This window comes from Chiloscyllium plagiosum, unplaced genomic scaffold, assembly GCF_037043375.1.
Source record: "Chiloscyllium plagiosum isolate Xiang-an unplaced genomic scaffold, Cpla_swu_hap1 HiC_scaffold_50, whole genome shotgun sequence".
NCBI lineage: Eukaryota > Metazoa > Chordata > Chondrichthyes > Orectolobiformes > Hemiscylliidae > Chiloscyllium > Chiloscyllium plagiosum.
Genome location: NW_028270188.1, coordinates 53194528 through 53218095, shown reverse-complemented (window position 1 = coordinate 53218095; position 23568 = coordinate 53194528). Strand labels below are relative to the sequence as shown.

At 54.9% G+C, this 23568-nt stretch overlaps 2 protein-coding genes across 2 annotated transcripts in view; both read left to right on the top strand.

The window, feature by feature from the left end:
- LOC122544704 (cingulin-like) overlaps positions 1-1832 on the top strand; it is a 104906-nt gene extending 103074 nt beyond the window's left edge. The window contains exon 17 of the mRNA XM_087985112.1: positions 1641-1832. Coding sequence (XP_087841238.1) covers positions 1641-1832 — 192 coding nt within the window. The remainder of the gene's footprint in view (positions 1-1640) is intronic.
- Positions 1833-2002: 170 nt separating this feature from the next.
- Positions 2003-22587, top strand: selenbp1 (selenium binding protein 1). Its single transcript, XM_087984969.1, has 6 exons — positions 2003-2530; positions 6341-6419; positions 11941-12062; positions 13206-13298; positions 17795-17913; positions 19366-22587. Exons 1-6 carry the CDS (start codon positions 2018-2020, stop codon positions 19526-19528), a joined length of 1089 nt encoding a protein of 362 aa, XP_087841095.1. The 5' UTR covers positions 2003-2017; the 3' UTR covers positions 19529-22587.
- Positions 22588-23568: the final 981 nt, after the last annotated feature.

Below are 23568 nucleotides of genomic sequence, written 5' to 3'. Positions count from 1 at the left end.
AATTCTAAGTGTCGTTGGTTACTGATTTGTACTGAGCCTAAAAAATTCTAAGTGTCACTGGTTACTGATTTGTACTGCCTCGAAAAAATTCTAAGTGTCACTGGTTACTGATTTGTAACCACCGGGTCAAATCCGGCTGGGCTAGCCGGCCTCGAGCACTCAACTTCGGTATGAGCAGTCAAGTTCGCTCCCATCACAGTTTGGACCCTAAAAAATCTAAGTGTCACTGGTTACTGATTTGTACTGAGCCTAAAAAATTCTAAGTGTCACTGGTTACTGATTTGTACTGAGCCTAAAAAATTCTAAGTGTCCTTGGTTACTGATTTGTACTGACTGGAAAAAATTCTAAGTGTCGTTGGTTACTGATTTGTACTGCATCAAAAAAATTCTAAGTGTCACTGGTTACTGATTTGTACTGACTCAAAAAAATTCTAAGTGTCGTTGGTTACTGATTTGTACTGCCTCAAAAAAATTCTAAGTGTTCTTGGTTACTGATTTGTACTGAGCCTAAAAAATTCTAAGTGTCACTGGTTACTGATTTGTACTGAGCCTAAAAAATTCTAAGTGTCACTGGTTACTGATTTGTACTGACTCTAAAAAATTCTAAGTGTCCTTGGTTACTGATTTGTACAGACTCAAAAAAATTCTAAGTGTCGTTGGTTACTGATTTGTACTGAGCCTAAAAAATTCTAAGTGTCACTGGTTACTGATTTGTACTGAGCCTAAAAAATTCTAAGTGTCACTGGTTACTGATTTGTACTGACTCAAAAAAATTCTAAGTGTCGTTGGTTACTGATTTGTACTGACTGGAAAAAAATTCTAAGTGTCACTGGTTACTGATTTGTACTGCCTCAAAAAAATTCTAAGTGTCACTGGTTACTGATTTGTACTGACTCTAAAAAATTCTAAGTGTCCTTGGTTACTGATTTGTACTGCATCAAAAAAATTCTAAGTGTCGTTGGTTACTGATTTGTACTGCATCAAAAAAATTCTAAGTGTCACTGGTTACTGATTTGCACTGACTCTAAAAAATTCTAAGTGTCGTTGGTTACTGATTTGTACTGAGCCTAAAAAATTCTAAGTGTCACTGGTTACTGATTTGTACTGCCTCGAAAAAAATTCTAAGTGTCACTGGTTACTGATTTGTACTGACTGGAAAAAATTCTAAGTGTCGTTGGTTACTGATTTGTACTGACTCAAAAAAATTCTAAGTGTCGTTGGTTACTGATTTGTACTGAGCCTAAAAAATTCTAAGTGTCACTGGTTACTGATTTGTACTGCCTCGAAAAAATTCTAAGTGTCACTGGTTACTGATTTGTAACCACCGGGTCAAATCCGGCCGGGCTAGCCGGCCTCGAGCACTCAAAGTCGGTATGAGCAGTCAAGTTCGCTCCCATCACAGTTTGGACCCTAAAAATCTAAGTGTCACTGGTTACTGATTTGTACTGACTCAAAAAAATTCTAAGTGTCACTGGTTACTGATTTGTACTGACTGGAAAAAATTCTAAGTGTCGTTGGTTACTGATTTGTACTGCATCAAAAAAATTCTAAGTGTCACTGGTTACTGATTTGTACTGACTCAAAAAAATTCTAAGTGTCGTTGGTTACTGATTTGTACTGAGCTCTGTATCTTTATACAGAAAGTCAGGGATTGTGGAGGTAACCCTCTTAAAGGGACAGGCCCACGGGGGTCAGGAATTGTTGCCACAGCCTCGTCCACCGTTGACTGGGAGCGAATGATTGCCAGGCTCTTCACCCACCTGGTGTCTCAGAGTCAGGGAGATGTACATCATGGAAACAGACCCTTCATCCATGCCCAACTGATATCCTAAGCTAATCCAGTCCCCTCACTTGACCCCTATCCCTCTGAACCTTCCCTATTCATGTCCCCATCAGGATGCCTTTTAAATGCTGTAACTGTACCAGCCTCCACCACTTCCTCTGGCAGCTCATTCCACACACGTACCACCCTCAAAAGGTTGCCCCTCAGCTCTCTTTCCCCTCTCACTCTAAACCTATGCCCTCCAATTTTGGACTCCCCCACCCCAGGGAAAAGACCTTGTCTCTTTACCCTATCCATGCCCCTCATGATTTTATAAACCTCTATAAGGTCACCCCTCAGCCTCCGACGCTCCAGGGAAAACAGCCCCAGCCTGTTCAGCCTCTCCCTGTAGCTCACACCCTCCAGCATCCTGGTAAATCTTTTCTGAGCCCTTTCAAGGTACACAACCTCCTTCCTGTAGCAGGGAGAGCAGAATTGCACGCGATATTCCAAAAGGGGATTGGCCAATGTCCTGGACGGCCACAAAATGATCTCCCAACTCCAGTTGACTCTTCTTGCCAACCAGGGCTCTACGGGCAGTGCCTACACATCTGGGACTGGGCCAAGCACACACGGGTGCAGACCATCGACCTCGGGCAAGAGGGGGCCATTCCCCTGGAGATCCGCTTCCTGCACGAGCCCTCTGCGACTGAGGGCATGGTCGGCTGTGCCCTCAACAGCTCCATCTTCCGTTTCTACAAGACGGAGGTACGCTGGGTTGGGCTGGTGGGCAAGGGACGAGGGCTCCCGGGATCAGTATCTCCTGCGGGCGGGAAGGGGGATGCGTGAGTCAGATTGCTCCTCACAAGCTGAGGACCCTGGTCATTACAGTTTCAAAGGGTTCAGGCATTTCACAAGAGGTACTCTCTCCAAGATGTTTGGAGGCTTCCCTGGGATGTACAAGGTGTCTGGGCTGTTTTCAGGGGTCTGTAGAATGTCTGGGGTGCGTGGGGGGTCTGTACAGTGTCTGGGTGTGTGTGTATATGTGTGTATCTGTTGGTCTATACAATGTCTGGGCTATGCATGTGTGCGTTTGGCTGGTCTGTACACTGCTGGGCTGTGTGCGCGTGGGGGTTCTGTATGCTGTGCGGGCTGTGCGTGTGTGTTTGGCTGGTCTGTTTACTGTGCGAGCTGTGTGTGTGTGTGGAGGGGTTCTGTACGCTGTGTGGGCTGTGTGTGTGTGGGCGGTGGGTGGTTCTGTACGCTGTCTGGGCTGTATGCGTGTTTGTGTGTGTGTGGAGGGGTTCTGTACGCTGTGTGGGCTGTATGTGTGTGTGGGGAGGGGGTTCTGTACACTGTCTGGGCTGTGTGTGTGTGAGGAGGGGGTTCTGTACGCTGTCTGGGCTGTGTGTGGGGAGGGGGTTCTGTGCACTGACTGGGCTGTGTGTGTGTGGGAGGAGGGGGTTCTGTACACTGTCTGGGCTATGTGTGTGTGAGGAGGGGGTTCTGTACACTGTCTGGGCTGTGTGTGTGTGGGGAGGGGGTTCCGTACACTGTCTGGGCTGTGTGTGTGTGGGAGGAGGGGGTTCTGTACACTGTCTGGGCTGTGTGTGTGTGTGGGGAGGGGGTTCTGTACACTGTCTGGGCTGTGTGTGTGTGGGGAGGGCGTTCTGTACACTGCCTGGGCTGTGTGTGTGTGGGAGGAGGGGGTTCTGTACACTGCCTGGGCTGTGTGTGTGTGTGGGGAGGGGGTTCTGTACACTGTCTGGGCTGTGTGTGTGTGAGGAGGGGGTTCTGTACACTGTCTGGGCTGTGTGGGTGTGGGGAGGGGGCTCTGTACACTATCTGGGCTGTGTGTGTGTGTGTGGGGGGGGGTTCTGTACACTGTCTGGGCTGTGTGTGTGTGGGGAGGGGGTTCTGTACACTGTCTGGGTTGTGTATGTGTGTGTGGGAGGAGGGGGTTCTGTACACTGTCTGGGCTGTGTGTGTGTGTGGGGAGGGGATTCTGTACACTGTCTGGGCTGTGTGTGTGGGGGGAGGGGGTTCTGTACACTATCTGGGCTGTGTGTGTGTGTGTGTGTGTGGGGAGGGGGTTCTGTACACTATCTGGGCTGTGTGTGTGGGGAGGGGGTTCTGTACGCTGTCTGGGCTGTGTGTGGGGAGGGGGTTCTGTACACTGTCTGGGCTGTGTGTGTGTGGGAGGAGGGGGTTCTGTACGCTGTCTGGGCTGTGTGTGTGTGAGGAGGGGATTCTGTACACTGTCTGGGCTGTGTGTGTGGGGAGGGGGTTCTGTACACTGTCTGGGCTGTGTGTGTGTGAGGAGGGGGTTCTGTACACTGTCTGGGCTGTGTGTGTGTGAGGAGGGGGTTCTGTACGCTGTCTGGGCTGTGTGTGTGTGAGGAGGGGGTTCTGTACACTGTCTGGGCTGTGTGTGGGGAGGGGGTTCTGTACGCTGTCTGGGCTGTGTGTGTGTGGGAGGAGGGGGTTCTGTACGCTGTCTGGGCTGTGTGTGTGTGAGGAGGGGGTTCTGTACACTGTCTGGGCTGTGTGTGTGGGGAGGGGGTTCTGTACACTGTCTGGGCTGTGTGTGTGGGGAGGGGGTTCTGTACACTGTCTGGGCTGTGTGTGTGGGGAGGGGGTTCTGTACGCTGTCTGGGCTGTGTGTGTGTGGGGAGGGGGTTCTGTACGCTGTCTGGGCTGTGTGTGTGTGTGGGTGGAGGGGGTTCTGTACACTGGGCTCTGTGTATGTGTGTGTGAGAAGGGGGTTCTGTACACTATCTGGGCTGTGTGTGTGGGGAGGGAGTTCTGTATGCTGTCTGGGCTGTGTGTGTGTGTGTGGGGAGGGGGTTCTGTACACTATCTGGGCTGTGTGTGTGTGTGGGGAAGGGGCTCTGTACGCTGTCTGGGCTGTGTGTGTGTGGGGAGGGGGTTCTGTACGCTGTCTGGGCTGTGTGTGTGTGGGGAGGGGGTTCTGTACACTATCTGGGCTGTGTGTGTGTGTGGGGAGTGGGTTCTGTACACTATCTGGGCTGTGTGTGTGTGTGTGTGTGTGGGGAGGGTGTTCTGTACACTATCTGGGCTGTGTGTGTGGGGAGGGTGTTCTGTACACTATCTGGGCTGTGTGTGTGTGGGGAGGGGGTTCTGTACACTATCTGGGCTGTGTGTGTGTGTGGGGAGGGGGTTCTGTACACTGTCTGGGCTGTGTGTGTGTGAGGAGGGGGTTCTGTACACTATCTGGGCTGTGTGTGTGTGTGTGTCGGGGGAGGGGGTTCTGTACACTATCTGGGCTGTGTGTGTGTGGGGAGGGGGTTCTGTACACTATCTGGGCTGTGTGTGTGTGTGTGTGTGTGTGGGGAGGGTGTTCTGTACACTATCTGGGCTGTGTGTGTGGGGAGGGTGTTCTGTACACTATCTGGGCTGTGTGTGTGTGGGGAGGGGGTTCTGTACACTATCTGGGCTGTGTGTGTGTGTGGGGAGGGGGTTCTGTACACTGTCTGGGCTGTGTGTGTGTGAGGAGGGGGTTCTGTACACTATCTGGGCTGTGTGTGTGTGGGGAGGGTGTTCTGTACACTATCTGGGCTGTGTGTGTGTGGGGAGGGGGTTCTGTACACTATCTGGGCTGTGTGTGTGTGTGGGGAGGGGGTTCTGTACACTATCTGGGCTGTGTGTGTGTGTGGGGAGGGGGTTCTGTACACTATCTGGGCTGTGTGTGTGTGAGGAGGGGGTTCTGTACACTATCTGGGCTGTGTGTGTGTGGGGAGGGTGTTCTGTACACTATCTGGGCTGTGTGTGTGTGGGGAGGGGGTTCTGTACACTATCTGGGCTGTGTGTGTGTGTGGGGAGGGGGTTCTGTACACTATCTGGGCTGTGTGTGTGTGTGGGGAGGGGGTTCTGTACACTATCTGGGCTGTGTGTGTGTGTGTGTGGGGAGGGGGTTCTGTACACTATCTGGGCTGTGTGTGTGTGGGGAGGGGGTTCTGTACACTATCTGGGCTGTGAGTGTGTGTGTGTGGGGAGGGGGTTCTGTACACTATCTGGGCTGTGTGTGTGTGGGGAGGGGGTTCTGTACACTATCTGGGCTGTGTGTGTGTGGGGAGGGGGTTCTGTACACTATCTGGGCTGTGAGTGTGTGTGTGTGGGGAGGGGGTTCTGTACACTATCTGGGCTGTGTGTGTGTGGGGAGGGGGTTCTGTACACTATCTGGGCTGTGTGTGTGTGGGGAGGGGGTTCTGTACACTATCTGGGCTGTGTGTGTGTGGGGAGGGGGTTCTGTCCACTATCTGGGCTGTGTGTGTGTGTGGGGAGGGGGTTCTGTACACTATCTGGGCTGTGTGTGTGTGGGGAGGGGGTTCTGTACACTATCTGGGCTGTGTGTGTGTGTGTGGGGAGGGGGTTCTGTACACTATCTGGGAGGGGAGCAGCATGGACCCTCTGGGGGGGACACACTTGTCAAAACACTGCCATCTCCGTCGTTGAGCGAGCAAGCCCCTTCGGGTAGAGAACAGGTTGTCCGTTCCTGTGAGACTGAAATGTCTGGTGTTTAATCTCCTCCCCCCACCCCGCCCCCCAAACCTCCAGCAGGGAGACTGGGCAGCAGAAAAAGTCATCGCCGTGCCAAGCAAGCGGGTAGAGGGTTGGATCCTGCCGGAAATGCCAGGTAAGTGACGTTCTAACGGAAGAGGGGTGCGATCGGTTTGAACGCCACACCCGGTGCCCAGAGCCAGTCTGCCCCCCCCCCGCGTCCCCCGACCGAAACAGGAGGCCATTCAGCGCCAACCTGCTGTTCCACAGGATCGTGACTGAGCCACATTCTCGCCTTTCTCTCCTTGCTGCCCAGAATGCCCCCAAAAGGTTTAATCTATCGATCAATACTGCGTGGCGACAGCGGTACTGCATCCCCCACTCCCGGCCGCCGCGCTTCCTTCCTGACGCCTCGCAAGCGTATCCAGGCTCCAGATCATGGACAGGCGCTAGACAATTGCAGGTTCTATTTTTTTGTTGAAAAAACCCTTAAAATCTCAGCTCACCCCACCCGCAAAAAAACAGGCAAACAAACTGCTCTGATGGAGTCCTCGAGGAGCCATCGCCAGACGATTCTCCGAGGTTTGTCATACAGGATCAGATAGGGAGGGGGTGTAAGGGGCTGGAGGGGGTGACAGAGATAGGGAGGGGGTGTAAGGGGCTGGAGGGGGTGACAGAGATAGGGAGGGGGTGTAAGGGGCTGGAGGGGGTGACAGAGATAGGGAGGGGGTGTAAGGGGCTGGAGAGGGTGACAGAGATAGGGAGGGGGTGTAGGGCCTGGAGGGGGTGACAGAGATAGGGAGGAGGTGTAGGGGCTGGAGGGGGTGACAGAGATAGGGAGGGGGTGTAGGGGGCTGCAGGGGGTGACAGAGATAGGGAGGGGGTGTAGGGGGCTGGAGGGGGTGACAGAGATAGGGAGGGGGTGTAGGGCCTGGAGGGGGTGACAGAGATAGGGAGGGGGTGTAGGGGGCTGGTGGGGGTGACAGCGATAGGGAGGGGGTGTAGGGGGCTGCAGGGGGTGACAGAGATAGGGAGGGGGTGTAGGGGGCTGGAGGGGGTGACAGAGATAGGGAGGGGTGTAGGGGGTGACAGAGATAGGGAGGGGCTGTAGGGGGCTTGAGGGGGTGACAGAGATAGGGAGGGAGTGTAGGGGCTGGGGGAGGGTGACAGAGATAGGGAGGGAGTGTAGGGGCTGACAGAGATAGGGAGGGGATGTAAGGGGGCTGGAGGGTGTGACAGAGGTAGGGAGGGGCTGTAGGGGGCTGGCGGAGGGTGACAGAGATGGGGAGGGAGCTGGAGGAGGTGACAGAGATAGGCAGGGAGTGTAGGGGGCTGGAGAGGGTGACAAAGATAGGGAGGGGATGTAAGGGGCTGGAGGAGGGTGACAGAGATAGCGAGGAGGTGTAGGGGTCTGGAGGGGGTGACAGAGATAGGGAGGGGGTGTAAGGGGCTGGAGGGGGTGACAGAGATAGGGAGGGGATGTAAGGGGCTGGAGGAGGGTGACAGAGATAGGGACGGGGTGTAGGGGGCTGGAGGGGGTGATAGAGATAGGGAGGGGGCGTCGGGGGCTGGAGGAGGTGACAAAGATAGGGAGGGAGTGTAGGGGCTGGAGGGGGTGACAGAGATAGTGAGGAGAGGAAGTGACAGAGATAGGGAGGGGGTGTAGGGGGCTGGAGGGGGTGACAGAGATAGGGAGGGGGTGTAGGGGGTGACAGAGATAGGGAGGAGGTGTAGGGGGCTGCAGGAGGGTGACAGAGATAGGGAGGGGGTGTAGGGGGCTGGAGGGGGTGACAGAGATAGGGACGGGGTGTAAAGGGCTGGAGGGGGTGACAGAGATAGGGAGGGAGTGTAGGGAGCTGGAGGAGGTGACAGAGATAGGGAGGGAGCTGGAGGAGGTGACAGAGGTAGGGAGGGGGTGTAGGGGGCTGGAGGAGGGTGACAGAGATAGGGAGGGGGTGTAGGGGCTGGAGGAGGGTGACAGAGATAGGGAGGGGTGTAGGGGGCTGGAGGGGGCGACAGAGATAGGGAGGGGGCGTAGGGGGCTGGAGGAGGTGACAGAGATAGGGAGGGAGTGTAGGGACTGGAGGGGGTGACAGAGATAGGGAGGGAGTGTACGGGCTGGGGGAGGTGACAGAGATAGGGAGGGAGTGTAGGGGCTGGAGGAGGTGACAGAGATAGGGGGAGGTGTAGGGCCTGGAGGGGGTGACAGAGATAGGGAGGGAGTGTAGGGGCTGGGGGAGGGTGACAGAGATAGGGAGGGAGTGTAGGGGCTGACAGAGATAGGGAGGGGATGTAAGGGGGCTGGAGGGTGTGACAGAGGTAGGGAGGGGCTGTAGGCGGCTGGCGGAGGGTGACAGAGATGGGGAGGGAGCTGGAGGAGGTGACAGAGATAGGCAGGGAGTGTAGGGGGCTGGAGAGGGTGACAAAGATAGGGAGGGGATGTAAGGGGCTGGAGGAGGGTGACAGAGATAGGGACGGGGTGTAGGGGGCTGGAGGGGGTGATAGAGATAGGGAGGGGGCGTCGGGGGCTGGAGGAGGTGACAAAGATAGGGAGGGAGTGTAGGGGCTGGAGGGCGTGACAGAGATAGTGAGGAGAGGAAGTGACAGAGATAGGGAGGGGTGTAGGGGGCTGGAGGGGGTGACAGAGATAGGGAGGGGGTGTAGGGGGTGACAGAGATAGGGAGGAGGTGTAGGGGGCTGCAGGAGGGTGACAGAGATAGGGAGGGGGTGTAGGGGGCTGGAGGAGGTGACAGAGATAGGGAGGGGGTGTAGGGGGTGACAGAGATAGGGAGGAGGTGTAAAGGGCTGGAGGGGGTGACAGAGATAGGGAGGGAGTGTAGGGAGCTGGAGGAGGTGACAGAGATAGGGAGGGAGCTGGAGGAGGTGACAGAGGTAGGGAGGGGGTGTAGGGGGCTGGAGGAGGGTGACAGAGATAGGGAGTGGGTGTAGGGGCTGGAGGAGGGTGACAGAGATAGGGAGGGGTGTAGGGGGCTGGAGGGGGCGACAGAGATAGGGAGGGGGCGTAGGGGGCTGGAGGAGGTGACAGAGATAGGGAGGGAGTGTAGGGACTGGAGGGGGTGACAGAGATAGGGAGGGAGTGTAGGGGCTGGGGGAGGTGACAGAGATAGGGAGGGAGTGTAGGGGCTGGAGGAGGTGACAGAGATAGGGGGAGGTGTAGGGCCTGGAGGGGGTGACAGAGATAGGGAGAGTGTGTAGGGGGTGACAGAGATACGGAGAGGGTGTAGGGAGCTGCAGGGGGTGACAGAGAATGGGAGGGGAGGAGGTGACAGAGATAGGGAGGGGGTGTAGGGGCTGGAGGATGTTACAGGGATAGGGAGGGGGCGCAGGGGCTGGAGGAAGTGAAACAGATAAGGAGGGGGTCACAGGGTTAAGGTTAGCGTTAAGGTTAGGGTCAGGGTTAAGGTCAGCGTTAGGATCTGAGTCAGGGGTTAGGGTTAAGGTCAGCACTAGGTTCAGGAGTTAATGTTAAGGTCAATGTTAGGATCAGGGTCAGGGTTAAGGTCAGCATTAGGATCAGGGTCAGGGGTTAGCGTTAAGGTCAGCATTAGGATCAGGGTCAGGGGTTAGGGTTAAGGTCAGTGATAGAATCAGGGTCACTGTTAACGTCAGCATTAGGATCAGGGTCAGGGTTTAGGTTTAAGGTCAGTGATAGGATCTGGGACAGGGGTTAGGGTTAAGGTCAGCTTTAAGGTAAGGGTCAGGGTTAAGGTCAGCATTAGGATCAGGGTCAGGGGTTAGGGTTAAGGTCAGTGATAGAATCAGGGTCACTGTTAAGGTCAGCATTAGGATCAGGGTCAGGGTTTAGGTTTAAGGTCAGTGATAGGATCTGGGACAGGGGTTAGGGTTAAGGTCAGCTTTAAGGTAAGGGTCAGGGTTAAGGTCAGCATTAGGATCAAGGTCAGGGGTTAGGGTTATGGTCAGTGTTAAGATCTGGGACAGGGGTTAGGGTTAAGGTCAGCATTAGGATCAGGCTCGGGGGTTAGGTTTAAGATCAGCGTTAGGATCTGGGTCAGGGGTTCAGGTTAAGGTCAGCGTTAGGATCTGGGTCAGGGGTTAGGTTTAAGGTCAGCGTTAGATCTGGGTCGGGGTTACGGTTAAGGTCAGCGTTAGGATCTGGGTCAGGGGTTCGGGTTAAGGTCAGCGTTAGGATCTGGGTCAGGGTTAAGGTCAATGTTAGGATCTGGGTCAGGGGTTAGGGTTAAGGTCAGCGTTAGGATCTGGGTCAGGGGTTAGGGTTAAGGTCAGCGTTAGGATCTGGGTCAGGGTTAAGGTCAGCATTAGGATCAGGGTTAAGGTCAGTGTTAAGATCAGGGTCAGGGGTTACTGTTAAGGTCAGCGTTAGGATCAGGGTCAGGGGTTAGGTTTAAGATCAGCGTTAGGATCTGGGTCAGGGTTAAGCTCTGCATTAGGATCAGGGTTAAGGTCAGTGTTAAGATCAGGGTCAGGGGTTAGGGTTAAGGTCAGCGTTAGGATCAGGGTCAGGGGTTAGGGTTAAGGTCAGTGTTAGGATCTGGGTCAGGGGTTAGGGTTAAGGTCAGTGTTAGGATCTGGGTCAGGGGTTAGGGTTAAGGTCAGTGTTAGGATCTGGGTCAGGGTTAAGGTCAATGTTAGGATCTGGGTCAGGGGTTAGGGTTAAGGTCAGCGTTAGATCTGGGTCAGGGGTTACGGTTAAGGTCAGTGTTAGGATCTGGGTCAGGGGTTTAGAATAAGGTCAGCATTAGGATCTGGGTCGGGGTTCAGGTTAAGGTCAGCGTTAGGATCTGGGTCAGGGGTTAGGGTTAAGGTCAGTGTTAGATCTGGGTCAGGGGTTACGGTTAAGGTCAGCGTTAGGATCTGGGTCAGGGGTTCGGGTTAAGGTCAGCGTTAGGATCTGGGTCAGGGTTAAGGTCAATGTTAGGATCTGGGTCAGGGGTTAGGGTTAAGGTCAGCGTTAGGATCTGGGTCAGGTTTAAGGTCAATGTTAGGATCAGGGTCAGGGGTTAGGTTAAAGTCAGCATTAGGATCAGGGTCAGGGGTTAGGGTTAAGGTCAGTGTTAGGATCTGGGTCAGGGGTTAGGGTTAAGAATAAGGTCAGCATTAGGATCTGAGTCAGGGGTTTAGATTAAGGTCAGTGTTAGGATCTGGGTCAGGGTTAAGGTCAGCGTTAGGATCTGGGTCAGGGTTAAGGTCAGCGTTAGGATCTGGGTCAGGGTTAAGGTCAATGTTAGGATCAGGGTCAGGGGTTCAGATTAAGGTCAGCATTAGGATCTGGGTCATGGGTTCAGATTAAGGTCAGCGTTAGGATCTGGGTCAGGGGTTAGGGTTAAGGTCAGCATTAGATCTGGGTCAGGGGTTACGGTTAAGGTCAGCGTTAGGATCTGGGTCAGGGTTTAGGTCAATGTTAGGCTCTGGGTCAGGGGTTACGGTTAAGGTCAGCATTAGGATCTGAGTCAGGGGTTTAGATTAAGGTCAATGTTAGGATCTGAGTCAGGGGTTTAGATTAAGGTCAGCGTTAGGATCTGGGTCAGGGGTTACGGTTAAGTTCAGCGTTAGGATCTGGGTCAGGGTTTAGGTCAATGTTAGGGTTGGGGTGAAGGTCAGGGGTTCTAGCTCTCCCTGAGGTACGATGTGTGTGACTCCTTCCTCCTTTGAGACAGGCCTGATCACAGACATCCTCATCTCCCTGGACGACCGCTTCCTGTATTTCAGTAACTGGCTCCACGGAGATATCCGGCAGTACGATATCACGGACACCCGGAAACCCCGACTGGTGGGTCAGGTAAGGAGTGACACCTGTGTCCGTCCCACTTCCTTACCCCGGGATTCGGCTGGGGAACAGCACTGAACTTCCCAACGTCGGGAAAGGACCCAGTGCAGTTCCACCGGGGCCCAGTTACACACCAACGCTGCGGACGGAGGAACTGAGGGTGTTGGTGCTCAGTTTGCTGATCCCACACGGACAACCCGAGGTGAGGACGTCAGCAGGGCGAGGACAGGCTGGGTGAGTGGGCAAGGACGTGGCAGACGGAGTACAATGGGGGAAAGACTGAGGTGATGCACTTTGGTCGGAGGAACAGAGGCGCTGAGCGTTTGCCAAGCGGGGAAAGGCTGCAGAAATCTGAGACACAGAGGAACCTGGGAAGTTTAGTTCAGGATTCTCTCAAGGTTGACATGCAGGTTCAGTTGGCAGTGAGGAAGGAAAATGCAATGTTCGTACTCAGTGACAGAGGGCTAGAGTACAAGAGCAGGGGCGTTGTGCTGAGGCTGGATAAGGCTCTGCTCAGACCGCACTTGGAGTAGCCTGAGCAGATCTGGGTCTCAGATCTAAGGAAGGTCACACTGGCTTCGGAGGGGTGACGACAGGAGATTCACCAGAATGATCTGGGGATAGGGGGAGAGGGAGGGTGTAAAGACCGTACCATATGAGGTTGTGGACTCTGGGTCTATACTTGATTGAGTTTAGAAGGATCAGTGGGGATCTAATCGAAAACTGAGAGAGGCCTGGGGGGAGGGGGGTGACCAAGGTAGGGAGGGGGTGTAGGGGCTGCAGGGGGTGACAGAGATAGGGAGGGGGTGTAGGAGGATGGAGGGGGTGACAGAGATAGGGAGGGGGTGTAGGAGGATGGAGGGGGTGACAGAGCTAGGGAGGGGGTGTAGGAGGATGGAGGGGGTGACAGAGATAGGGAAGGGGGTGTAGGAGGATGGAGGGGGTGACAGAGATAGGGAAGGGGTGTAGGGGCTGGAGTTTGAGACAGAGATTGGGAAATGGTAGCCTGATGGATGAACACTGGGATAGCGGAGGAGATTGGAACCACGACATGGGGCAGGGCTGTTGGGGCCCAGAGTTGTCGGGGTAGCCAGTGCCTCTGAGAGTCTGGAAATGCACTCGCCTTTTTGAGGAATAACTTCTGTTTGGCTGCAGATCTTCATTGGCGGTTGCCTGTTGAAGGGTGGACCCGTGAAGGTGTTGGAGGACAGAGAGATGACGGCACAGCCTGAGGCCTGTATCGTTCAGGTGAGGAGATTGGTTACCACTCTTCCTGGACACCCATCCCGCCTGAAGATGCTCTCTTGGGAAAAATAGTTCTTTTTTTTGTATGTGGAATGGCTCCACCGAGGCCGGTATCACCTTACCGAATCACCGTCTCATTTACAAACTGACACTCCTTGACTGTCCAGCACTCCAAGGTCTCTGTGTTCGGTAACGCTCCCGAGGACCCCACCATTAAGAGGGCTAGTACAGAACAGCAGGGACGTTGTGCTGAGGCTGTGTAAGGCTCTGCTCAGACTGCATTTGGAACACAGTGAGCAGCTTTGGGAAGGTCACGCTGGCCTTGGAGGGGTGGGGGGGGGGGGGGGGGGGAAGTCCAGAGGAGGTTTATAAGAACGATCCTGGGGATGAAGGGTATGTGAAATGAGGACTCTGGGTCTGCACTCGATGGACTTTAGAAGGATTGGAGGCGGGTGCTTTCTGATTGAAACTTACAGAATGGGTGGCACGGTGGCACAGTGGTTAGCACTGCTGCCTCACAGCGCCAGAGACCTGGGTTCAATTCCCGCCTCAGGCGACTGACTGTGTGGAGTTTGCACGTTCTCCCCGTGTCTGCGTGGGTTTCCTCCGGGTGCTCCGGTTTCCTCCCACAGTCCAAAGATCTGCAGGGTCAGGTGAATTGGCCATGCTAAATTGCTCATAGTGTTAGGTGAAGGGGTAAATGTAGGGGAATGGGTGTGGGTGGGTTACGCTTCGGAGGGTCGGTGTGGACTTGTTGGGCTGAAGGGGCCTGTTTCCACACTGTAAGTAATCTAATCTAATCTAAAAAAAAAGAATACTGAGGCAGGTCTGGATAGAGTGCAGGCAGAGACTCGCACCCCAGGGCACAACAAAGGGACGACCCTTTGGGACTGAGATGGGAGGAGTCTTCTTCAGCCAGAGAGCGGGGAATCCGTTGCCTTGGGGGGAGGCCCACTCATTGCGTGTCTTTAAGACAGAGATGGATAGGTTCGTAATGAGGAAGGGGGTCAAGGGTTATGGGGGGGGAGGAAGGCAGGAGAATGGGGGTGGAAGAAACGCACCACCCATGACTGAACGGCGAAGCAGACTCGGTGGGCCGGATGGCCTAAATTCTGCCCCAACTCTCTGGGACCAAATGCTGTCTATTGGAACCTGCAGCCAAGGCTACCGTGGGGCCCAGTGCCGTTTTGGCCAGGTTTGCCCATGCCCAGTGGCACTGGGTCTTAGCCACCAGAAGCGTGGTCTGAGGCTGGGACATCAGAGTTCCATAGAGAATAGGAGCAGGCCATTTGGCCTGTCAAGCCTGCTGTTCCAGCCAATGGGCGATCGTCCCTGCTTCCTCTCCCATATGCTTCGGTGCCTTCTGATCCAAGTCCGATGAATGAGGGCAGAGCGGTGGGTGTGATCCATGTGGGACTTCAATAGACAATAGGTGCAGGAGTGGGCCATTCGGCCCATCGGGCTAGCACCGCCACTCATTATGATCTTGGCTGATCATCCACAAGCAGTACCCTGTTCTTGCTTTATCCCTATAACCCTTGATTCCACTATCTTTAAGAGCTTTCAGTAAACCGTTCGACAAGGTTCCCCATGGGAGACTGGTTAGCAAGGTTAGATCTCACGGAATACAGGGAGAACTAGCCATTTGGATACAGAACTGGCTCAAAGGTAGAAGACAGAGGGTGGTGGTGGAGGGTTGTTTTTCAGACTGGAGGCCTGTGACCAGTGGAGTGCCACAAGGATCGGTGCTGGGCCCACTACTTTTCATCATTTATATAAATGATTTGGATGCGAGCATAAGAGGTATAGTTAGTAAGTTTGCAGATGACACCAAAATTGGAGGGTGTAGTGGACAGCGAAGAGAGTTACCTCAGATTACAACAGGATCTGGACCAGATGGGCCAATGGGCCGAGAAGTGGCAGATGGAGTTTAATTCAGATAAATGCGAGGTGCTGCATTTTGGGAAAGCAAATCTTAGCAGGACTTAGACACTTAATGGTAAGGTCCTAGGGAATGTTGCTGAACAAAGAGACCTTGGAGTGCAGGTTCATAGCTCCTTGAAAGTGGAGTTGCAGGTAGATAGGATAGTGAAGGCGGCGTTTGGTATGCTTTCCTTTATTGGTCAGAGTATTGAGTACAGGAGTTGGGAGGTCATGTTGTGACTGTACAGGACATTGGTTAGGCCACTGTTGGAATATTGCGTGCAATTCTGGTCTCCTTCCTATCGGAAAGATGTTGTGAAACTTGAAAGGGTTCAGAAAAGATTTACAAGGATGTTGCCAGGGTTGGAGGATCTGAGCTACAGGGAGAGGCTGAACAGGCTGGGGCTGTTTTCCCTGGAGTGTCGGAGGCTGAGGGCGTGACCTTATAGAGGTTTATAAAATCATGAGGGGCATGGATAGGGTAAATAGACAAGGTCATTTCCCTGGGGTGAGGGAGTCCAGAACTAGAGGGTTAGGGTGAGAGGGGAAAGGGACCTGAGGGGCAGCTTTTTCCACACAGAGGGTGGTACATGTATGGAAGAGGAAGTAGTGGAGGCTGGTACATCAATTACAGCATTTAAAAGACATCTGGATGGGTATACGAATAGGAAGGGTTTAGAGGGATATGGGGAGAAAGTGAGGTCTGCAGATGCTGGAGATCAGAGATGGAAATGTGTTGCTGGAAAAGCGCAGCAGGTCAGGCAGCATCCAGGGAACAGGAGAATCGACGTTTCGGGCATAAGCCCTTCTTCAGGAATGAGGAAAGTTTGTCCAGCAGGCTAAGATAAAAGGTAGGGAGGAGGGACTTGGGGGAGGGGCGTCGGAAATGCGATAGGTGGAAAGAGGTCAAGGTGAGGGTGATAGGTCAGACTGGGGTGGGGGCGGAGAGGTCGGGAAGAAGATTGCAGGTTAGGAAGGTGGTGCTGAGTTCGATGGATTTGACTGAGACAAGGTGGGGGGAGGGGAAATGAGGAAACTGGTGAAATCCGAGTTCATCCCTTGTGGTTGGAGGGTTCCTAGGCGGAAGATGAGGCGCTCTTCCTCCAACCGTCGTGTTGTTGTGTCTGGCGATGGAGGAGTCCAAAGACCTGCATATCCTTGGTGGAGTGGGAGGGGGAGTTAAAGTGTTCAGCCACAGGGTGGTTGGGTTGGTTGGTGCGGGTGTCCCAGAGGTGTTCTCTGAAACGCTCCGCAAGTAGGCGGCCTGTCTCCCCAATATAGAGGAGGCCACATCGGGTGCAGCGGATGCAGTAAATGATGTGTGTGGAGGTACAAGTGAATCTGTGGCGGATATGGAAATATCCTTTGGGGCCTTGGAGGGAGGTGAGGGGGGAGGTGTGGGCGCAAGTCTTGCACCTCCTGCGGTTGCAGGGGAAGGTGCCGGGAGTGGAGGTTGGGTTGGTGGGGGGGTGTGGATCTGACGAGGGAGTCACGGAGGGAGTGGTCTTTACGGAATGCTGATAGGGGAGGGGAGGGAAATATATCCTTGGTGGTGGGGTCCGTTTGGAGGTGGCGGAAATGACGGCGGATGATGCGCTGTACATGGAGGTTGGTGGGGTGGTAGGTGAGGACCAGTGGGGTTCTGTCCTGGAGGCGGTTGGAGGGGCGGGGCTCAAGGGCGGAGGAGCGGGAAGTGGAAGAGATGCGGTGGAGGGCATCGTCGACCACATCGGGGGGGAAATTGCGGTCCTTGAAGAAGGAGACCATCTGGGTTGTATGGTATTGGACCAGTTCCAAAAACGTACAACCCAGATGGCCTCCTTCTTCAAGGACAGCAATTTCCCCCCTGACGTGGTCGACGATGCCCTCCACCCTCAGTCCCTCCCCCAAGTCCCTCCTCCCTACCTTTTATCTTAGCCTGCTGGACAAACTTTCCTCATTCCTGAAGAAGGGCTCATGCCCGAAACGTCGATTCTCCTGTTCCCTGGATGCTGCCTGACCTGCTGCGCTTCTCCAGCAACACATTTTCAGCTTAGAGGGATATGGACCAAGTGCTGGTGAATGGGACTGGATTAGGTTCGGATATCTGGCCAGCATGGAGAAGTTGGGCTGAAGGGTCTGTTTCCGCACTGTACAACTCTACGAATGGACTTTTCGCAGGTTGGAAATGGCAAATACGAGAGGGTATTGGACGAAAGTCCTGTTGAAGGGCTTATGCCCGAAACGTCGACTCCCCTGCTCCTCGGTTGCTGACTGACTGGGCTGTGCTTTCCCCAGCTCCACGTTTTATCGACTCTGACCTCCCAGCGTCTGCAACCCTCACGATCTCCGAGAGGGAGAAAGGTTTCTAGGAGGTGCACGAGGCATGTTAGTTTATGCAGGTGGGGGTGCTTAGGCTGTCCGAGGGATGGTCGAAGCAGGGAAAATGTTCAAGAGGCATTTAGGAACAGGGTCAAGTGTTGGGGGGGGGGGGGAGGGAGGGAAGAGAGGAATGGGGACCGTGTGCGGGCGGACGGGATGGGTTTGGGAATGGTCAGCAGAGACTGGCCTCCATGTTGCATCTCATGTTCACACAGGGCACACGGATCTGGGGTGGCCCCCAGATGATCCAGTTGAGTTTGGACGGGAAGCGTCTCTACGTGACCACCTCGCTCTACAGCAGCTGGGACAGACAGTTTTACCCCGACCTCATCAGGTGGGTCCATCGTGGACAGGGGAGGGGGGGAAACGCACACAGGAGGTTGACCCAGCCTCCCCCTCACCTGTGCCCGGAAACACCATGGCCACTCGGCCCGTCAGAGGGTGCCCTGCCTCTCTCTCTGACATGCGGCTCACCCATTCCCCCCCCCCCCTCCCTGCCAGCATCATCGCCTCCCACCCTCCGAGGGACCACCCCGTCCCTATCCCACACCCTACAAGGGAGCCTGCCTTACTCCGAGGGATGGTCTCGCTCACTCTGAGGGAGCCCATCTGCCCGTCCCTCACACCAAGGGACCCTCCTTTCCCCTCCCTCATTGCAAGGAACTCTCACACTCCCTCTCTCACTTCAAGGGAATCCCCTCCCTCACTACGAGGATAACCCTTCCCCTCACTCCGAGGGAATCTCCCTCCCTCCCTCATTCAGATGGACTCTCCTGCCCCTCCCTCATTCCAAGGAACTCACACACCCCCTCCATCACTCAGAGGGAAACCCTTCCCTTCCCTCACTCAGAGAGATCCTCCTCCCCCCTCACTGAGGAACTCACACACCGCCTCCCTCACTGTGATGGGACACCCCCTACCTCACTCTGAGGGAACCTCCCTCCCTCACTCACTCAGAGGGAAACCCTTCCCCTCCCTCACTCAGAGAGATCCTCCCCCTACTCCCTCGCTCTGAGGAACTCACACACCGCCTCCCTCACTGTGATGGGACACCCCCTACCTCACTCTGAGGGAACCTCCCTCCCTCACTCACTCAGAGGGAAACCCTTCCCCTCCCTCACTCAGAGAGATCCTCCCCCTACTCCCTCGCTCTGAGGAACTCACACACCGCCTCCCTCACTGTGATGGGACACCCCCTACCTCACTCTGAGGGAACCTCCCTCCCTCACTCACTCAGAGGGAAACCCTTCCCCTCCCTCACTCAGAGAGATCCTCCCCCTACTCCCTCGCTCTGAGGAACTCACACACCGCCTCCCTCACTGTGATGGGACACCCCCTACCTCACTCTGAGGGAACCTCCCTCCCTCACTCACTCAGAGGGAAACCCTTCCCCTCCCTCACTCAGAGAGATCCTCCCCCTACTCCCTCGCTCTGAGGAACTCACACACCGCCTCCCTCACTGTGATGGGACACCCCCTACCTCACTCTGAGGGAACCCCCTCTCCCTCCCTCCGAGGGAACCCCTCTCTCTCTCACTTCGAGGGAAACCCTTCCCCTCCCCGCCACTCCGAGCAAATCTCTTCCTTCCATGGATTCCCCTCCCCGTCTCTCAGTCTGATGACGCCCCCACTCACTCACTCCAAGGGAGCCCCCTCCCCCCTCCACACAGTGTCGGTGTTGCCCCCTTGGGACCTGGGCACCCCCTCCTTGTGAACCTGTCCTGCTGCCGCCAGGCAGGGGCAAGACGAGGCGTGTTGGTTGATACGTGTTCCTCGTGCGTTCAAAGGGAAGGGTCGGCCATGCTGCGCGTGAACGTGGACACGGACAAGGGTGGCCTGAAAATCGATGAGACCTTCCTGGTGGACTTCGGAAAGGAGCCCGACGGACCCTCCCTCGCACACGAGGTGCGTTACCCCGGCGGCGACTGCAGTTCTGACATTTGGCTGTAGGAGGGGTGGTGCCGAGAGTCCATTGTGGAGGGGGTTGCCATCTTGTGTTGGCCACCGGCGTCCATCTTGTGTGCCAATGGGCGTTCCAAAGGAGGGTTCCAATTTCAAAAAATAATTATTGCCTTCTCGAATTAATGAGTGTAGGTGTGTTAGAGACGATTTCCCCTGGAACTGGGCCGCCCCCCAAATGCCCCTTGAGAAAGGAGCCCCGTCTTCTGGGAATGGCAGACGAAATGGGAGTGGGCAGATGTTCAGCCCCTCGATGCGCCCGCTCCTCCCCTACCAACCACCATCCCGGGCCTATCCTCCTCCCTCAAGATTCCTAAAACACGCAAAACCAAAATAAACTGCTGGATTTTGGTCGGTGCGGGGAGAACGTGTTTCAGATCGCCAATGGAGGTCCAAAACTCCTCTCCACCCTCTCCCTCCAAGACCATCCATCCACCATCTTGGGGAGGGAGAGGGTGTTGTATGTGACAAAGGTTGGGTTGTCATTGTCCTACCAGAGCATTGGGTGCTCGCTCGTTAGAGAGAGAGAGACACAGAGAGAGAGAAAGAGAGAGAGAGAGAACTTGTTTTACCTGAGGGTCACCAACATGCCAGGCTGGGTGGGTTATAGAGTCATAGAGATGTACAGCACGGAAACAGACCATTTGGTCCAATTCATCCATGCCAACCATATGTCCCAAACCAGTCTAGTCCCACCTACCCGGCCCATATCCCTCCAAACCCTTCCTATTCATATACCCATCCAGATGCCTTTTAAATGTTGTCATTGTACCAGCCTCCACCACTTCCTCTGGCAGCTCATTCCAGACACGTACCACCCTCTGAGTGAAAATGTTGCCCCTTAGGTCTCTTTTATATCTTTCCTCTCTCACCCTAAACCTATGCCCATCTAGTTCTGGACTCCCCCACCCCAGGGAAAAGACTTTGCCTATTTACCCTATCCCATGCCCCTCATGATTTTATAAACCTCTGTAAGGTCACCCCCTCAGCCTCCGACGCTCCAGGGAAAACAGCCCCGGCCTGTTCAGCCTCTCCCTGTAGCTCAAATCCTCCAACCCTGGCAACATCCTTGTAAATCTTTTCTGAACCCTTTCAAGTTTCACAACATCTTTCCGATAGGAAGGAGACCAGAATTGCACACGATATTCCAACAGTGGCCTAACCAATGTCCTGTACAGCCGCAACATGACCTCCCAACTCCTGTACTCAATACTCTGACCAATAAAGGAAAGCATACCAAACACCTTCTTCACTATCCTATCTACCTGCAACTCCACTTTCAAGGAGCTATGAACCTGCACTCCAAGGTCTTCAGGGGGCGGGGGGGGGAGAAATTGAGGAGGAATGTCTTTCATGGTAACCCTCAGATGGTGCTGGGAACTACCCTCCCCCAACCCCCGCACTGAGGGTTACTCCCCCCTTCCCCTCCACGACCCTCACCTCCCCCCCCCTGCCGCTTTCCTTTGGAGTCCCCCTGACTGAGCAGGCCGAACCCCAGCCAGCAGGCAAAACAAAACCCCACTAGGCCCAGTTGGTAGGCAACATTTTTAAAAAATATGTAGAGATAAGGCCCAGAGGGAAAGGATTGCCTTGAATGTTCACCCCTGTTCGTTTTGTCTTCTCAAGAAAACAAAATGAGGGCAGGCCGCTTTTAAAACATTGGGGTTACTGTAGGCCTCAGGGCGGAGTGGGCCAGACAGCCTTGAGGTGCTTCAAATCGGGCCTGGCCCAGATAGGCCTCAGTGACACCAGGCTGTGGTGTACGAGGGGGCCAAGTGTGAGGGGCACAGCACCCGGCTGTGCGCTCCCACCTCCTGAGGTGGCGTCTAGGTTTAGCCAACCCGCAGAGGATGAGATCATGGTGACAGCAGCGAGATAGAGGCCCTCACAGACAAGTGACGCTGGGTTGTGTCATGGCTGCCAAACTAGGCACTGATATTTTGTCTTAATTTTCGTTGGTCACCTGTTGATTTTCGTTTTAGGAAATCGATGCCTGGTTCACGTTGTTTTATATCCAAAAAGAAAGAGGCTTTGGCCTCCTATGTGAGAATCCAGGCCGTAGTCTAGTGGCGGTGGTGGGAGTTGGAGGAGATTGTTGGGGGAGGCGGGATAATACAATGGGCCTAAGGCAGGGAGAGTCCACGTTGAGCCCTATGAACACACGAGGCCTTTCAGCCCCTCGATACTGTTCTAGATCCTTCCCCCCACTTCACCAAAATGTTAACATTTTACCCCCTTTCCTCTGAGCCTACGATGGAAAATCTCAATGGTGTCACCCCCTTCCAGAGGTCGTCCCGGGCCCGTCGTCTCTAAGGACCCCGGTGTCAACTTCTGCCCCCGACGGGTTCGGATCCCACCGCAGCCCCTTTGGTGTAACTTCAAACCAGTGACCATCGCCCATCGCGGTAAGAACTCTCGCCCCCTCACCCCCACCCGACTCAATGGGGTCACTCACCGGGGAAGGACCTTTCCCTGGACTGAGCCTACACGTGACTCCAGGCCCCAACCCAGCAGCTCGACTTCAAACTGCCTCCCTAAAGGGACCCCGGGGCTCGGTCCGAGGGGCGATTAGGTGTGCCCTCACATCCCGCGAAAGAGCTAATCAATTCTCAGAAGAACGTGTTTCTCTCAATCCAACCCAAGTGAATGCTTCAAATCGTCTCAAACTTCTCGATTAGGTCACCCCCTAACCATTAAATTTGTGAGGACAAGCAAAGCTCAGATTTCGGAATCGAACTACCTTTCACTTCTGTTTTCTTGCTGAGACAAAAATGCACTTCTTTAAGTGAAGGTTTTGCCTGCTTTTTAACTGTTCAGCGAACACAACAACTTTTGAGAGCTTTAAATATGGCAATATTTGAGGGTGTTCCCTGCACAGACTACACTCACAGCTTGAGATCCTTTCCCTCCGCGAGATTTTGCTCTATGTCTTGATTCTCTCACCAATATTGTGATCCTTTGAGCACAGGCCAGCGATTTCAGATCGCGCCCTGCCTGTCAGAATTCAATTAATCAGAGTCTGGAAATAAACAAACAGCTTTCAAAGCAGATTGTCGATTTGATGCAAATTGTTCACTGGTTTAGTTGCGCCGTGTTTGAAAAGGGATCTACAGTTCTTACCAACCCTGCTGTTCCTCACTCCTGGCTCAAGATTCACAGGAGGTCGTGCATTGGCGCCATGGGAGTGGGCGCTGTGGGAGGGTCAGTGCTGAGGGAGTAGGCGCTGTGGGAGGGTCAGTGCTGAGGGAGCGGGCACTGTGGGAGGGTCAGTGCTGAGGGAGCGGGTGCTGTGGGAGGGTCAGTGCTGAGGGAGTAGGCGCTGTGGGAGGGTCAGTGCTGAGGGAGCGGGCGCTGTGGGAGGGTCAGTGCTGAGGGAGTGGGCGCTGTGGGAGGGTCAGTGCTGAGGGAGCGGGTGCTGTGGGAGGGACAGTGCTGAGGGAGTGGGCGCTGTGGGAGGGTCAGTGCTGAGGGAGTGGGCGCTGTGGGAGGGTCAGTGCTGAGGGAGCGGGTGCTGTGGGAGGGACAGTGCTGAGGGAGTGGGCGCTGTGGGAGGGTTAGTGCTGAGGGAGTGGGTGCTGTTGGAGGGTCAGCGCTGAGGGAGTGGGCGCTGTGTGAGGGTCAGCGCTGAGGGAGTGTGCACTGTGTGAGGGTCAGCGCTGAGGGAGTGGTTGCTGTGGGAGGGTCAGTGTTGAGGGAATGGGTGCTGTGGGAGGGTCAGTGCTGAGGGAATGGGTGCTGTCGGAGAGTCAGTCCTGAGGGAGCGGGCACTGCGTGAGGGTCAGCGCTGAGGGAGTGGTTGCTGTGGGAGGGTCAGTGCTGAGGGAGTGGGTGCTGTGGGAGGGTCAGTGCTGAGGGAGTGGGCGCTGTGGGAGGGTCAGTGCTGAGGGAGCGGGCGCTGTCGGAGGGTCAGCGCTGAGGGAGCAGGCGCTGTGGGTGGGTCAGCGCTGAGGGAGTGGGCACAGTGGGAGGGTTAGTGCTGAGTGAGCGGGAGCTGTTGGAGGGTCAGCACTGAGGGAGTGGGCGCTGTGGGA